The sequence below is a fragment of the Budorcas taxicolor genome, chromosome 12 (assembly GCF_023091745.1).
Source record: "Budorcas taxicolor isolate Tak-1 chromosome 12, Takin1.1, whole genome shotgun sequence".
In the NCBI taxonomy this organism is placed as follows: Eukaryota; Metazoa; Chordata; class Mammalia; order Artiodactyla; family Bovidae; genus Budorcas; species Budorcas taxicolor.
The window spans coordinates 11158039-11175186 of NC_068921.1; the positions used below are offsets into that span (position 1 = coordinate 11158039).

The 17148-nt window shown below is 53.7% G+C and overlaps 1 protein-coding gene across 1 annotated transcript; it reads left to right on the forward strand.

Annotated features, from left to right (window-relative positions):
• Positions 1-12635: 12635 nt before the first annotated feature.
• PCDH8 (protocadherin 8) lies at positions 12636-16466 on the forward strand. Its single transcript, XM_052650284.1, has 3 exons — positions 12636-15263; positions 15447-15654; positions 16090-16466. Exons 1-3 carry the CDS (start codon positions 12636-12638, stop codon positions 16464-16466), a joined length of 3213 nt encoding a protein of 1070 aa, XP_052506244.1.
• The last annotated feature ends 682 nt before the right edge of the window (positions 16467-17148 follow it).

Here is a 17148-nt window from a genome sequence, read left to right on the forward strand (position 1 = left end):
GTCTGGAACTGAGGCATTGCATAGGTGGCATCCCAACTTCCTGGGAGTGCTGTCCAAGGCCCAGCCGCCTCTTGTCCTGGCCTGAGCAGACTTGAGATGTCATGGTTGGGTTGAACCTCAGACCCCGGGTCTGCCCTGACCACCTCTCCCAATCCACACTTAATTGAATTAACCAGGAGTCTTCGGTATATGTGTGGGAGTAGGGCAATGAAGGACATCTGTTTCATTTATTCATTCCAACACAGATTTATTGGTGACCTCTTTATGCCAGAGTCTGAGGATAAAGCAGCGAGCAACCCCCTCTCTGATGCCTGTCTGGCCTCTAGCTCCTCCATCCCCAGCTGAGCAGATCTGTGCCTGCCTTCCTTTACCTGCCCCCTACCTCTTGGAGCAGAGGCACTGAAAACCTTCCTGTGGACTTCAGCTCTAACCTCTCTCTTGCCTTTCAGCAGCTGTCCAACTATTTCCCTGCCTTCATCATCTCCTGCTCACTACATCTGTCTGAAAAACCAGCCCAGCGTCCCTTTAGTTTAAGCCTCCCCATCAGCGTAAACTGGACTTAATGTGCACAATGCTTTACTATTGGTGAAGGGCTTCTGTGTTCCTTATATTGCAGAACCCTCACCTCAACTCTGAGATCGGTGGGAATTACCCTCTTCATTTAACAAATTCAGAAACAAAATGCCTAGACCAGGATACCAGCATCCTGGCTCCTCAAATTCTCTACATTCTAACTTAAAATAATGTAGCGCTTCCCAGGTGGCGCTAGTGGTAAAGAACCCTCCTGCCAATGCAGAAGACGTAAGAGAGTCAGGTTCGATCCCTGGGTCAGGAAGATCCCCTGGAGGAGAAAATGGCAACCAGTATTTCCAGTATTCTTGCCTGGGAAATCCCATGGACAAGGGAGGCTGGCAGGCCCCAGACCATGGGGTTGCAAAGAGTCAGACATGACTGAAGCAACTTAGCACGCATGCATACCTCACCTACTTCCAAAAAAGATGTGACTATTATATTATTCATCTTGAATAGGAGATATTTTATTTTCTGGGTCTTTTAGATATTGACAAGTAGAGTTTGGGAAGTACACAGTGGCAGTTATCCCTACCCTATGCTTATTCCCAAGTCCCAAGTCTGGCCTAAAATGACCCCTCTTTCTCACAAGGAGCTCCCTGAGCCAACGCCTCACTTTTTCCCTCATGTTTGCTTATTTATTTGGCTGTGCCAGGCCTTAGTTGCAGCATGTGCAATCTAGTTCCCTGACCAGGGATCGAACCTGGGCCCACTGCTTTGGGAGCGCACAGTCTTAGCCACTGAATCACCAGGGCAGTCCCTCATCCCCTTTCTTAACTGAGCTCCTAGACCTGATCTTCTTTCCTGGGCATTTGGCTCTATTATCATCATATTTCATCATGCTATCATTTTATTATCACTATTTATTACTAACCCATCACACTGAAAGTGTGTAATAGCACAGCTGTCCTCCCCACTCACCATTAACATCTCTTATACCCCAGGGCCTCCCACTAGAGACAGCACCACAATAATGACCTAAATACTCCTGGTTCAGTTCTTCCTAAAAATCACTCATGATCCCCTCTTTATTGACAATCCTGCAAGATAAAAAATCATTCATTCTCCAAAGTTTCCCGTAGTGCCCACACCCACATTCATATTGTGCTCTGTATTTCTTTGCCTGTCCTGACCACATGATCATAACCCCCAAAAGGCAAATGGTTTAACCCAACTGCAAAGCCCGCAGCAGAGCATACTTCCACACTCTGAAAGTTGCTTAGTAAAATGTTTTTGATCCTGGTAGTCAGTTGACGGTGGTAAAAGTAAAAGCCATTAGGACTGTGATTAATGAAGATACCTATATGCAAGTTTCCCCAAGCACCAGTGAGAGGACGTGTAATTCCATTACCAATACTCAATCTTTCACTCTTGGGGGATTTCCTCACTAATTAGTCTGAAGCTGTAATTTAGCCTATACTTTAAGGAATGTGTCACATGGGGACACTTCTAATTTATTTCTGACCTTCCTTGAATTTAGAGGCACATATGCCTTTGACCGGCATTTCTCCCAACTGCTATTTTCTTGCTACAAAAAATAAGTAATAATTGTCCAATACTTGAGAAAGGGAGACCAGCTCAGACTATGCACCCTGGCACTCAGCCTGTCTAAAGGTTTTGTCCAGCCCTCTTGCTGTTCCTTCAAGCCTGCCATCTAATAACCATGCAGAATGAGATCTGTACTAGATTACAGGGTCTTTGAAATGAAAGAGGAAATGTAAGCAGAAGTGAAGTGTGGCACACCAATGCACAATTTGCTGTATTCCTTCTTCTTTCTGCCGTGTCAAGGAGAAAGTTCCAGATGGCGGCTTCTCCATCAGTCTGGGTCCCCAAGGAAAGACAACAAATCCCCCAGCCTTACTGAGATGGATATGCAGAGTAAGCAAGAAACATACCTGTGGTTTTAAGTCACTAAGATTTGGGGGGCTGCTTGTTGCTGAAGCATAACCTAGCCCATCCTGACTGCTACAATTATCCCAAATTAAGGAACTCCCATCACAGACTTCAACAAGTTATATTTTGCTATTGCCCCCTGAATTTCCTCCTGGAAGCCTAGTTCTTCACTTGACCTCAGTGAGCAACCTTTCTCATCCCTATAGATTCTACAGCTCCTTAGCACCATAATCCCCCTCCAAAAATGTTCTACTCCTGATAGTCCACTCCTGGAAAAAGCCACTCCAGTCCTCCTCTTCCAAAAGTCCAGCAAAAGCCTCCACAGGGTTAGATGGAAAGGTGTATAATCCATCACATACCCTACATTGTTCCTTCCCCCTAGCTCCCAGCCCTGGAGGGTCCAGGGCCCGGCAGGGCCCCCCCGCCACACAGGGAACAGGAGTCACCCAGTCGCCATGTCCTGACAGCTTGTCACATTATTTTGCTCTGTGGGAGCTCTGATCCCTCCATCCAATCCCTCCATAGACCACGGGCCATACAAGTCCCTTCAGGGAAAGCAAAGCAAGATTGATGCCCTGCAAACGGCCAGCCATGCCCAGGAGGGCTCTGGGTTCAATGCACGGAGCGGCCCATTCTTCCCCACCTCAGGTTCCCACACTGGAGGCCAAAGCCGGAGCTCAGAGCCAGGATAGCAAGAATTCAACCTTTATTTATCTTGGAACACAAATAAGCCACCACACTCCCCTAACCACTCTAGCCCTCTCCCCTCCCCTCCTCAAGGTCACTCTGAAGGCCCTGGGCCTTCTTGAACTAACCAGTGAGTCACAGTGCCCTTTGCGCAGAGGAGCGGGATCAAGAGAGGATTCTGAAAGGTTGGAGAAGAAATATACTCATTTCCACACTGGCTGCAGAGCCGCCCATCTCTTAACCCACTCCCACCAGTGTTCTTCTTTCTCCTCTGTGCTCAGTCGTGTCTGACTCTGAGACCCCGTAGACTGCAGCCCGCCAGGCTCCTCTGCCCACGGGATTCTCCAGGCAAGAATACTGGAGTGGGTTGCCATGCCCTCCTCCAGGGGATCTTCCCAACCCGGGGATCCAACCTCTATCTCCTTTCTTGCCTCCCCTGCATTGCAGGTGGATTCTTTACGGCTGAGTTATGGGCGAAGCCCTTCTTTCCCCACTACTCCCTGTTAAAGCAAATTGTGTATGAGCCCTGAGGCTGAGTTAGGCTGATAAAGAACCACAAATCAGCATTAATGCCCCTGGTCATATGCATCCCAGTTCCTGCAGTTAAAAGCCGCCAGTGGGTTTAAACCTAAGAGCAGAGTGCTGGGGACCGTCAAGCAGTACATATAAGAATGACTTCATCTAAATTCCCTGAGAGATTTCATAGACCAAAGCACCTCTGAAGGACAAAAAGACAACTGTAAAATTACCTGAAAATAAATGCTTCTAAAGTGTTCAAAAAGAATCCAGGGTGAGGAGGACAAGGAGGCCGATAACTAATCCATCAGCTCATTTTTTTTTTTTTTGATCCCACCTCTAGACTTTTTTTTTCCAAGGCCTCAGCCTGTCACCATGCAGTTTATCAGCTGTCACTCCATCTCGATTCTGGGTGACATGAGATCAATGGCCTAAAACTGCTGTCAGATCTGCAGAGAAATTTATAACACCAGGTTCTGCCGTATCCTGCCTGGGCCCGGGTCCCAGGGCTCTGAGGGAGAGGCCGACTTCATTTCCATTTCAAAAGTGGATTGTGACCCACTTGGAACCGGAGAGTTCAAGCCATCAGATGCAAGGGAAGGCCTGGGTCAGAAGTCTTGCACACTTACACTCACCAAACAATGACTTTGAGGAATGGAAAAAAAAAAAAAGACTAGTCAATGATTAAAATTCTCTCTGCCTGGATGAGGCTCTAGCTTCCTGCTTAATTTCTTTGGGGATTTATTAATACCAAAAGCTAAAATTTGCAGCAACATGTTTTAGACTCCGAAAGCAATTAGTTCATCCCATTTATCTAACTGCAGAATTCTTGTGCATGATTTGAGCAGAGATTTATGGGGGTTTTGCTTCTCATGGAAGGTTCCTTTGGTTTTCTATAACCTCTCTTTTCCATCATAAACTCTGTAATTGGTTTTAATTTGGTCTCAAAGTGGCCAGGCTTTCCTGGTGTCTCAGATGATAAAGAATCCATCTGCAATGCAAGATACCTGAGTTGGGAAGATCCCCTGGAGAAAGAAATGGCAACCCACTCCAGTATTCTTGCCTGGAGAATCCCATGGGCAGAGGAGCCTGGCGGGCTACAGTCCGTGGGGTCGCAAAGAGTCAGACACGACTGAGCGACCAACACTTTCACTTTACAAAGTGCCCATGAACCAGAAACAAGATCCCAGGAGCCCAAGTCATATCCCATACCCCGCACTTTCTAACCAAAGGGTTCCAGAGAAAAAAATTTTTTTTTATCTTGGCCACTCCAAGTGATGTGCAGGACCTTAGTTCCCCAACCTACGGGTGTGATCAAACCCATGGCCCCAACTTTGGGAGCTCTGGCTCAGAGTTAACCACTGGACCTTCAGGGAAGTCCCTCCATGGAAATTCCAAATGCCCCCCTGCCATAGGAAATCCTGGGGTGATAAGGGGGAGGCCAGCTCTCTTCCCTCAACCTCACCCCAAGATGTGGCCAGCTATGGAACCGCTCCATGCCCACCACCATTTGGCTGGACAGATGCCCAACAGAAGGCTCGCTGAGGGGACTCCGGACTTACCCCTGGCTAAACCCAGAGAAACCTCAGCTTTCTGAGCAAAAAGAAAACCCTCCCTCTCACTGCTGTCCACCCACCTTCTGCTTGCAACCAGATATCCAAGAGGAGGTCCCTGGAGGAACTGTATTCTGCAGAGGACCAGTCATGGCTGGAGCTTCACCAACCAGCTCCTCCCACACCGCTGGCCTTGGCAACCTCTGACTCACAGAGAAGGCAGCTCTGAACCATCAGGAATCACAGTCCTCTGGCTGAATGCACACAGCAGGCACCATCTCAGCCCACAGCTCCCTGTGCTGAGTCTCATGGGAATCCGCTGGAATGCTGACCCTCAGTCCACAAGGGCACCTTGAGACAGTAGCCCTTCACCTTCCTCCCAGACCAAAGTCCACCAGTTTAGGCTTATTGCTCCCTTCCCCGCCTCTCCTTCCCTCTCCCTCTACTCTAGTGACCCCGCTGATCTCAGGGGTGACATCTTTCAACAGCCCCCCATTGCCTTAAGAATAAAAGTGACATTCCTTAACGTGGCGTGGGAAGTGCCTGCACACCCGTCCTGGCTTTCTTCATCCTTCTGCGGTACCCCAGCCCCTCATGCCCCCCTGCACTCCAGCCCTCCGACCCTTGTGCCTCTGAGTTTGTTGTTCCTTCAGCAAGAAGTCTCATTCACCTCCACTCTTCTTCCTCCCTTTCTACCCTTTAGCTAATTTCTACTTATCCTTCAAAACTCAGCTTAAATGTCACCTCCTCCAGGAAGCTTTCCCTGAGTGCCTCCAGTTCCCAGTGCAGTAAGCCCCGCCCCCTTCCCCTGGGCTCCCCCGGCAGGAAGTGGGCCCCTGCACAGTGACCATGTATTCCACCCTGAAAGGACTGTGCACAGTACCTGGGGTCAGCAGCTGCACTTCTCACTCCCGTTCTGTCTCCTCCCTCTTGTCTCTCCCCTTCCTCTGGACTGGGGAGCAGTTTCTATCATTTCTTTTCTTCTTTTTCTAAATAACCTTTATATTAAAACCATTTCAATTTACAGGAAAATGGTTATGATAGCACAGAGAGTTCCCCTCAACTCCACACCCAGTTTCCGCTGCTATTAACATCTTACACTGGTATGGTACAATGGTCACAATTCATGAGCCATGCTGATACATTGTTGTCATCTGAAGCCCATTCTTTATTGAGGTTTCCTTGGTCTTTCCCTGGTGTCCTTTGGTCGTTGTTGTTGTTCTGGGATGCTCCATTGCACTCAGTTGTCATGCCTCCTGCCCTGTTTCTCTTAAGAGGGACAGCTTCTCAGACTTCCCCTGTTTTGATGACCTTGTCAGTTTCGAGGAGTCCTGGTAAGGTATTTTGTAGGATATCCTTCAGTTTGTGTTTGCCTGATGTTTTTCTTATAATTAGACCAGGATTCTGTGCTCTGGAGGTGAAGCGCCATTTTCATCGCATCTTATCAATGGTGCATACTACACACATGATCTGTCAGCGCTGATGCTGACCCTGATCTTGTGGAGGAGGTGATGTTCTTCCACTTTCTGCGTGTAAAGTCCCTCGTTCTCCCTCCTTTCCACACTGTCCTCTTAGGAGGGACGTGCACAGCCCACAGCTGAGGACGGGGGCTTCTTCTCAGCCTCCTAGAAGGGAGAGTAGCTACATAAACTACATGAAAGATTGGTCTCTTCTCTCCCATTCATTGATATCACTGTGGATTGTTTGTTTCCTTTTTTAAGTCCCTGGTCCCATGACACATACCCGAGTCTGGTACTGAGTGAGTTCTCCATAGGGTTTGTTGAGAGAATGAGGGTATATGAAGCCAGTGATCTGTGTCCCTTCAAAATTCTTATGTTGAAACCCTAGGTTCTAATACCACAGAATGTGGTGATATTTGGAGCCTGGGCCCTTACAGAGGTTTTTCAGATCAAATGAGGTCATAAGGGTGGGTCCTAATCCAATATAACAGGTGTCCCCTGTAAGAAGAGGAAGAGATACCAAGCAAGTGCACACAGAGAAAAGACCAGGTGAGGCTCCACAAGCGAGGAGAGAGGCCTCAGGAGGAAGCATTCCCACCTGCACCTTGATCTTGGCCTTCCAGCTTCCGGAACTGTTAGGAAATAAATCTCTGTTGTTTAAGCCGTGCAATCTATGACATCTGTTAGGGCGACCCTAGGAGGCTAACAGAAGGGACCCACAGGATCAGACATCGTATCAGCTCCACGTAAATCATAGGAGGTCACCATGCTTCTGGGCATCCTAGGAGGGGCAGTCCTTTGGAATATTCTTTCCCCCCTCCCCGAATTATGGGTCACTGTCCATTAAATATTTGTTCCTGTAAGTGGTTTCAGTGATGATACAAGGTTTCTGTGGAAATCTGTGGTGAAAAGTTTACAGAAAACTCCTTTCTTGCCACCATCTGATCTCTTAAATCAGAGATTAAGGTACCAAAATATTTTTAAATGACATGAGGGCTCAAAAGTTACTTGAAGCCTCAATGACCATCTTTTTCCTTCTGGGGGATCCGTACACCTACTACTATCTGTACACCTAACACTATCTACTATTAGTCCCAGAAAGGGGTCCAGGGTCGGGGACAGGAAACCAAGGCAATGTAAATAGGAAATGGGAGAGGTTTTATTTTTCTCTATTTTCTGAACAAATACTTCACCTATAAGAGACTTAAGATTATATGGCCTATGATTTTTCTTCCCCTTTGCTTTAAAAAGAGATAATAACTACCATCATCAGGGTTTCCTAAGTACCTGATACGATATTATCTTACATAGTCCCTAAGACAGTCTTGAACGTGAAAGTGAAATTGCTCAGTCGTGTCCGACTCTTTGCGACCCGGTGGACTGTAGCCCGCCAGGCTCCTCTGTCCATGGGATTCTTCAGGCAAGAATACAGTGGGTTGCCATTTGCTTCTCCAGGGGATCTTCCCAACCCAGAAATCGAATCCAGGTCTCCTGCATTGCACGCAGATGCTTTATCCTCTGAGCCACCAGGGAAGCCCTAAGTCTTACAAGATACTGTTATTATCCCCATTTTGCAGATGAAGCAACTAAGATACAGAAAGATCAACTAACTTGCCCAGAGCCACACAGCAAATCAATAGTAACGTTCATATTCGAACCTAAGCAGGATGATTGCAGAACCTGCAGTCAACAGCCATGTTTTGTTTCTTTTCAGGTTAAGTGGGTATCCCAGAGCATCCTGACACACAAAAGGATGAGTGGCCCAGGACCTGGAAATGGTCTAGGGTTTGTGAGCATCTGGCACTGGGATCAATCCAAAATCAGAGTTTAAACACCACTTACCTTCACCCCCACACTGTCTCATTATCTGACTGCTGAGTTTCAATCAGCATGCTGAAGAGTGTGTTGCTCTGTGGTTTGGTATAAATGTTTAAATTCACTATGCCAGTTTTGACAGGCCAACAAATGTGGTTGGATCGGGGTGTGGATCTTTCTTTAAAATACAAAGTAAGCAGTCGAAGGAAAGAGCTTGGTTGCATTTCTAGAGACCAAACCCCAGTAAAACCCAGCGACTGAGTAATTCTAAGAGATGTCTGCAAAGTGTGCTTTAGTTACAAGAATGAATTGGATGCCTCTGAAGAGCTGCCTCTGTTCTCTGTTTGGACAAACACTTTCTGCCAACTTCCCTGGAAGCTTTATCTGATAGAGTGAGCCTGTTGGAAAAGAAACGGTGGGCTCTAGCTTTTTTCTTTTTCTTTTAAGTTAAAAGGCTAAAAAATAACCCCTGTCTCCATCCATCCTTAGAATTACACTTTCCTGCAAAGTTCTTTTCCTGGTAGATATAATCCTAATTAAAAATAAATTACATGCTGTATAGAATTTGAAAGGGAAAAGATAATCCTATTACGTATGAGAGTATATCCCGATTTTCCTTCCCGCTAAACTGTGGGAGATATCAGATCTGGCTGCACCCCCCATTGTCGCGGCTTTGAAAACTTTCCTGGAGCCCTAATCCGTCACGTGACGCCCGTGTCAATCTCGGGGACTGCACGCGAGTTTCACAAAGCGGGCATTAGGCTGGGTCCCGGGGGCGCAGCTCGGGGGGGCCCGCAACATTTGCATGCCGAGAAAATGCCGGCCATTGTGGGGTCGCATTTGTTCTCAAGATTGCGAGAGACAGTTGCCGGCTAAGTTGCTAAAAGCAGGGGCTCCTTTCAGCCAGTACCGGCCTTTGGTATGAAAACAAGCGGATTGGAGAGGCTTTGTGGGCCGGTCGGCGCCCGGGGAAGGCGAGCGGCCGCCCCTCCGCCTCCAGCCCCACCTCCCAGGACATTTTGCTTCCCGGGGGAGGTGCGGTAGGCACTGATGCGCCGTTTTAAATCGTATTTCCATAATCTGGAGGCTGCCGGCGGAGGGTCTCATTCTGCTCGCGTGCCTTCACACCCCCACGGCCGGCTCGGAAAGGCCTCCGCGCGCCCGCCGCGGCAGCTGCTCGCCGCCCTGCTCCCGGGCTCCCGACTCCCGGCTCCGCTCTCCCCGGAGTCGTGGCGATCGAGCCGCGAAGGAACCGGCCGTGGATGAGATGCTTTTGGCTCCTATCGTCTCCATACCACTCCTCCCGTCCCTTGGTCTTTCCCTCTTCTCCCTCGTCCCCGACCCCACCACCTGCACGCCCTTGTTTATTTCAGTCTTCAGAAGGAACATGATGACGTGCAAGCGCTTTGACTGAAAATATTGGGGAGTTCCCATTCTCCAGCCAAGCCCCAAACCCAAATTTAAACAGCGCGCCCTGGGCTCCCACGGTTCAGCCCTGTACCGAGAGGTGCGGGGGGCGCAGGGGGGCGCGGGCGTAGGGTGCGGCTCCCAGCCACTGGGCAAGTGTCTACTCACGGGAACCGCTGGAGAGATCTTTTCTCCGCGACTCGGACCCCGATGCCCTTTCCATTCGCCCCCTAACCCCCTCCCCTGTTCTTGGCTCTGCCGCCCCGCAGCACCCCGGGGCGGGTCGGAACTCTCTGGGTTACGCCGGGAGAGGCCGCTGTCCTGACGCCGAGTTCTGAATCTGCTCGCTTGGCGTCCGTGCCGGCCGGGAAGGGGACGAGGAGCGAGCGCGAGATCCCGGGAGTGCCAGAGGTCACCAGCAGGCCCCCAGGCCGGGGTGGGAGCCCTGCTCGGGGAGAAGCCGGGAAGGGGTTTTAATGTGCATCCTCTCCGAGAAATCTCTCCCGGGCCGGAGCAGAGAGAGCGAGAGAGCGAGCAAGCTACGAACTGGCGGTGGGAAGGGGGAAAGTGCAAGAGAAAGCTGGAAATCGGGCTCCGGTAGGGGGCGTCGCGCTTTCCGCGTTCCTGCGCGGCTGCGTCTCCGATGCATGCTAAAACCTCGTCGCTTTTGGCGCTCCTAGGGCAGCAGGACGGGGCAGTTGGGGAAGGGAATCGAGAGGCACGATCGCGCTGCACGGTCCACCGCACAGGGCACCCCCACCTAAGTCTCAAGAGCTTTTACGAGGCCTAGGGCGGCATCTTTTGCTCTCTGGCAACTCCAGAGCCCCCGTTGCCCTCACTGCCCAGCGAGCTCCTCGGTCTCCCTGCTCTGGGAAGACTCCTGTATCTCTTCCGAAAAGACCCCAGATACACCCCCTCGGGTTTAGGGGGAAGGAAAACACAGATAGGATGTCAGCCGGACTATAATCAGGATTCAGAAGAACGTCTACAAACTCCAGTCTGCTTATCAAGTCTTTCGCCGTGGAAAAAATAAAGAAAACTCCCTGTGGGTGACTTTTGTTTTTAACCTCTTGTCCTTCGTGTATATTTGCACACCCTGCTCAATAAATCTCTTCAATAAGCATCAGTAAGAATCTGTCTTGTGGGTGACTGGAGGCCCATCTCCCAGATCTTCGGGGATGCTGGGGGTGGGGGGATACCTGTGGGTGCAGCGTACGCCTGGGGCCAGCCGGGCGCGGGGGCGGGGGGTGGGGGCCGCCCAGCTCAGAGCTGGCAAAGCCAAAGCTCCACACTTTCGCAGGCAGATGGTTAAGTTTCCCCCCAGGTTCGTGCCAGGTTTCAGCGTCCTGCTGTGATTTTGTTCTTCTGGAACGGGATGAGTATTGCTTCCCAGAGTGGCCCTATTAGAACAAAAAGAAAATCCTCTAAATAGGCGGAACAAGGCATCAGGAGGGAGAGTTCTCTAAATGCTCTTTAATACGAGCTGGGTATTGTGTGGAATTCAGCGCCCATCACCGTTTAGCAGGAGAGTTATGGCAGTGATTGGGGATGAATAGAGGAACATAATGGATACATGTGGCGTTTGCTCATTATATTCAAGTTAGCCCAACTCCGCTGTGGAAACTGTTCAACTTTCTCTCCCCTTAGCTTGTCACAGTTAAATAATACAGACATTGGGGCCTCCAATGGGATCGCCTGCCACGCCATTCTATTTCCACTACTAACGAGGGCTTCATAAGCCTTTGATACAGTCTGATCTTTGAAACCTTTCCAAATCTCCTCAAGCTTATGCTAAATCCTATTTGGAACTTTTTTTTTTTCCCCTTGCCTGCTAGCGCCCAGGGCTTAAGAAAGCCATTTGGACAGTGACATGCATACTAACACGTCTCAGAGCTCTTTTCTGAAAAGGAAGGGGCAGCTCCGATCACCGGGGCTCACACGAGCAAAACACAATTGCGTACACAAATTTGAATAAAATCAATTTCCCCTTATCCTTCGAGCTCCTCAATCTAGAGGCTATTTCCGAGCGCCGTGGGAAGTTGGGAAAGAAGGCGAACTGAGCCTCAGCCGGCAGAGCAAGTCTGAAGGGTGGGGGGGGGGGGGGGGAGGGCGCGAGCGATTTCAAAGCCTCTGGGGCGGAAAAAAAAAATACAGAGTGGGTGTGGGGTCTCAAGCCACGAGGGCGAAATCCCAGTGCGATTGCTCTCGATTCAAGCGGCCGATACAGGAAGGGCACAACTAACAGAACCATCCGCTCCTGTAACGCCGGTGACCTGTGCCAACTCCTCTGCACGCAGAGCGCTGACAGGAGATGAAAAAAGCCAGGGGAGTTAAAGAAACAAAGGAAAGATTCTCTATTTTCCCTTTCTTGTTTTCCCCTCTAAGCCCCTCCACCGTAAAGCGATCGTCAGGGGCTGGCGTAGCGGCAGCGCTAGAGCCAGGCCGCCATTGGCTGCCCAGCTCGGGTGATTTGCATTTCGGCGGCTATAAAAGCGGAGGCGGCTCACAGCCTAGCAGCTCCAGCCCGAAGAGCGAGGGGGAAGGTGCTGAGTGTGGGCGGGATCCACGCGTCCTCCGAGCCCGCCGGAGCTTCGGAGCTGCAGCCTGCAGACTTCTCCTGCACACGGCTCGCAAAAACAGCGGCACTCGGGAGCCTGGGACTCACGCCCGGACCTGCAAACCACAGAGGAAATCGCTCGCTCAGCATTTTGGAATAGCGCTTGGGGCTGGCGGCATGAGTCCAGCCAGGCGCGGGGGCAGCCCCTGCCTTTTCCCCTTGCAGCTCTTCAGCCTCTGCTGGGTGCTCTCGGTGGCCCAGAGCAAGACTGTGAGATACAGCACCTTCGAGGAGGATGCCCCCGGCACGGTCATCGGGACCCTGGCCGAAGACCTGCATATGAAAGTGTCCGGAGACACAAGCTTCCGCCTGATGAAGCAGTTCAACAGCTCGCTGATCCGAGTGCGCGAGGGCGACGGGCAGCTGACCGTCGGGGACGCGGGCCTGGACCGAGAGCGGCTGTGCGGCCAGGCCCCTCAGTGCGTGCTGGCCTTCGACGTGGTCAGCTTCTCCCAGGAGCAGTTCCGGCTGGTGCACGTGGAGGTGTCGGTGAGGGACATCAACGACCATGCGCCGCGCTTCCCCAGGGCCCAGATTCCCGTGGAGGTGTCCGAGGGCGCGGCGGTGGGCACGCGCATCCCCCTGGAGGTGCCCGTGGACGAGGACGTGGGCGCCAACGGGCTGCAAAGCGTGCGCCTAGCCGAGCCCCACAGCCCCTTCCGCGTGGAGCTGCAGACGCGCGCGGACGGTGCCCAGTGCGCCGACTTGGTGCTGCTGCAGGAGCTGGACCGCGAGAGCCAGGCCACCTACAGCCTGGGGCTGGTGGCCCAGGACGGCGGCCGACCGCCGCGCTCCGCCACGGCCGCCCTCAGCGTGCGAGTGCTGGACGCCAACGACCACAGCCCGGCCTTCCCGCAGGGCGCCGTGGCCGAGGTGGAGCTGGCTGAGGACGCGCCAGTGGGCTCGCTCCTGCTAGACCTGGACGCGGCGGACCCCGACGAGGGCCCCAACGGCGACGTGGTGTTCGCCTTCGGGGCCCGCACCCCGCCCGAGGCGCGCCGCCTCTTCCGCCTGGACCCGCGCTCCGGCCGCCTCACCCTGGCGGGGCCCGTGGACTACGAGCGCCAGGACACTTACGAACTGGACGTGCGGGCGCAGGACCGCGGCCCCGGGCCCCGCGCCGCCACCTGCAAGGTCATCGTGCGCCTCCGCGACGTCAATGACAACGCTCCGGACATCTCCATCACCCCACTGGCCGCCCCGGGCGCGCCTGCTGCCTCGCCCTTCCCCGCCGCCGCCGCCGCTCTTGGTGGGGCGGAGGCCACCTCGTCGACCCGGCCTGGGACGCCAGAGGCGGGCGCCGTCTCGCTGGTGCCGGAGGGGGCGGCGCGCGAGAGCCTGGTGGCGCTGGTCAGCACCTCGGACAGGGACTCGGGCGCCAACGGGCAGGTGCGCTGCGCCCTCTACGGGCACGAGCACTTCCGGCTGCAGCCGGCCTACGCGGGCAGCTACCTGGTGGTGACCGCCGCGTCCCTGGACCGCGAGCGCATCTCCGAGTACAACCTGACGCTGGTGGCCGAGGACCGCGGCGCGCCCCCGCTGCGCACAGTGCGGCCCTACACGGTGCGCGTGGGCGACGAGAACGACAACGCGCCGCTCTTCACGCGGCCGCTCTACGAGGTGTCAGTGCGCGAGAACAACCCGCCCGGGGCCTACTTGGCCACGGTGGCCGCCAGGGACCCGGACCTCGGCCGCAACGGCCAGGTCACCTACCGGCTGCTGGAGGCCGAGGTGGGCCGGGCTGGGGGCGCCGTGTCCACTTACGTCTCCGTGGACCCAGCGACAGGGGCCATCTACGCGCTGCGCAGCTTCGACTACGAGACGCTTCGCCAGCTCGACGTGCGCATCCAGGCGAGCGACGGGGGCTCCCCTCAGCTCTCCAGCAGTGCCCTGGTGCAAGTGCGGGTGCTGGACCAAAACGACCACGCCCCGATCCTGGTGCACCCGGCGCCAGCCAACGGCTCCCTGGAAGTGGTGGTCCCCGGGCGCACAGCGAAGGACACGGCGGTGGCGCGCGTGCAGGCCCGGGACGCAGACGAAGGTGCCAACGGGGAGCTGGCCTTCGACCTGCTGCAGCAGGAGCCGCGAGAAGCCTTCGCCATCGACCGCCGCACCGGGGAGATCGTGCTCACCGGCGACCTCTCGCAGGAGCCGCCCGGCCAAGTCTTCCGGGCGCTGCTGGTCATATCCGACGGCGGCCGCCCCCCTCTCTCCACCACCGCCACCGTCAGCTTCGTGGTGACGGCGGGCGGCGGACGCGGGCTGGCGTCGCCGGCAGGCGCGGGGAACCCGGAGCGCTCTCGCCCGCCCGGCTCGCGGCTCGCGACGTCGGGGCCGGCGCTGCAGTGGGACACGCCGCTGATCATCATCATCGTGCTGGCCGGGAGCTGCACGCTGCTGCTGGCCGCCATCATCGCCATCGCCACCACCTGCAACCGCCGCAAGAAGGAGGTGCGCAAAGGGGGGCCCCGCCGGGAAGAGCGGCCCGGGGCGGCGGGCGGCGGAGCCTCGGCTCCCGGCTCCCCGGAGGAGGCCGCCCGGGGAGCCGGGCCCAGGCCCAACATGTTCGACGTGCTCACCTTCCCTGGCAGCGGCAAAGCGCCCTTTGGCAGCCCCGCGGCCGACGCGCCCCCGCCCGCGGTCGCCGCCGCGGCCGAAGTGCCGGGCTCGGAGGGCGGCAGTGCCACCGGGGAAAGCGCCTGTCACTTCGAGGGGCAGCAGCGGCTCCGCGGCGCGCACGCCGAGGTGAGGCCTTCCTTCGGCCGGGCGCCGCGCTCGGTGCCCCGCGGACAGGCTGGGGGAAGGGACTGGAGGGGCCTGGGGGTGCGTGCGCGGGAGACGCCTAACCTGTCCACTTGTATTTTTTTGTTTTCTTTTGTTTTCTGTCCAACCCTCACCCCTGCTTGCTGCCCCCATTCCTGGCTGCAGCCCTACGGCGCCTCCCCCGGCTTCGGCAAGGAGCCGGCGCCCCCTGTGGCTGTCTGGAAGGGACATTCCTTCAACACTATCTCCGGCCGGGAAGCAGAGAAGTTCAGCGGCAAAGACAGCGGCAAAGGGGACAGTGACTTCAACGACAGCGATTCCGACATCAGCGGGGACGCTCTGAAGAAGGACCTCATCAACCACATGCAGAGCGGTGAGGGCTCCTCCTTCGCGCCGGTTCAGCGCGCCCTCCCCCACGCCCCACCCTTGCTTTCCCCCGGGGCCTCCCTTCTGCATCTCGGTTCCCAGACCCCCGCTCCCCCGTCCCCGCATTTTTCTGTCCTTGAGTTCCGGTTTCCAGGCTGCCTCAAACGGTGAATGCCAAAATGCCACGTTGAGACAGCGCCACCGCCTAAATAAACCCCCCATCCTGTTAAGTTATTAGCTGAGAAGGGGAATTCTTTTATTTATTTATTTATTGCTTCGTATTAAGGTGGCCTTACAGGAAACAGGGCTCATTTCAGATCTAGAACCAGGGCGTTCATCTTCTTACACGCTTCCCTTCTCAGCCGCCCTGCCCCTGACCGTTCGTGTAACCTCAGTAACCATCGTGCTTGTGTTTCTCCCTCGCGTTTCTCTTTTCTGTTAGGCTTGTGGGCGTGCACCGCGGAGTGTAAGCTCCTGGGCCACTCTGACCGCTGCTGGAGCCCCTCCTGCGCTGGAGGGCCCAGCACACACGCCTCGACTCACCCCCCAGCCCAGATGTCGACCTTCTGCAAGAGCACGTCGCTGCCCCGGGATCCTCTGCGCAGGGACAGCTACTACCAGGCCCAGCTGCCCAAGACCGTGGGGCTGCAGAGCGTGTACGAGAGGGTGCTGCACAGGGATTACGGCCGGACAGCCACTCTGCTCTCCCCGCCTCGGCCAGGGAGGCTCCCAGACCTGCAGGAGATCGGGGTGCCCTTGCATCAGGCCCCCCCTGGCAGGTACCTGCCCCCAAAGAAGGAAGCCAATGAAAACGTGTAAACCCATGCTGCATGTTGCCACTCATACACAGGTCACTCCAGAGACGCCCCTAAGTTATTGACCGGTTTCAGTGTTGTATATAGAAATATGCAAGACGTGCCTTAAAATGAAGTTGTTGGAAGCTATTTCCAATCACATTGGTACTGTTTGGTATTTGCAAACAAAAATGTAGTTAATGTAATTTTTATGAAATGTGTGCAGTATTTAATTTTTTCTTATCATGCTATTGACTTTCATTTCCCTTGCGGCTTGCCATTTTCTTAGTGTTTTTAACCTGTACATGGTGTAATGTAATGTTTGTATATAATGAAATTTTGTTATATTTTTATATAATAAAAGCTAAAGTGGAAGTTATTGCCAAAGGAACTGTCTGTTAGACAAAAAAAAAAAATATGTTGGGATTACTTAATGGAAATTTATCTTTCACCTGAAACAACCTAGTGTTTGAGAAGTTTTGCCTGGCCAAGTATAACTTGTATATCTTGAGTCTGTGATAGATTTCAATTGTTATTTAATTACATTTGGTTTTCTGTAAACCGTGTCACTTATAAGCACAGTAATAAAGGATTTGTCATGTGTTTGAAGAATCTGCTAATTGCTTTTCCTACAGTTGCCTACAGTCAGGCTTTCACAAATAATCTGAGTAGCAGAATTAAACTTTTTTTCAAGTGCTAATTATTTG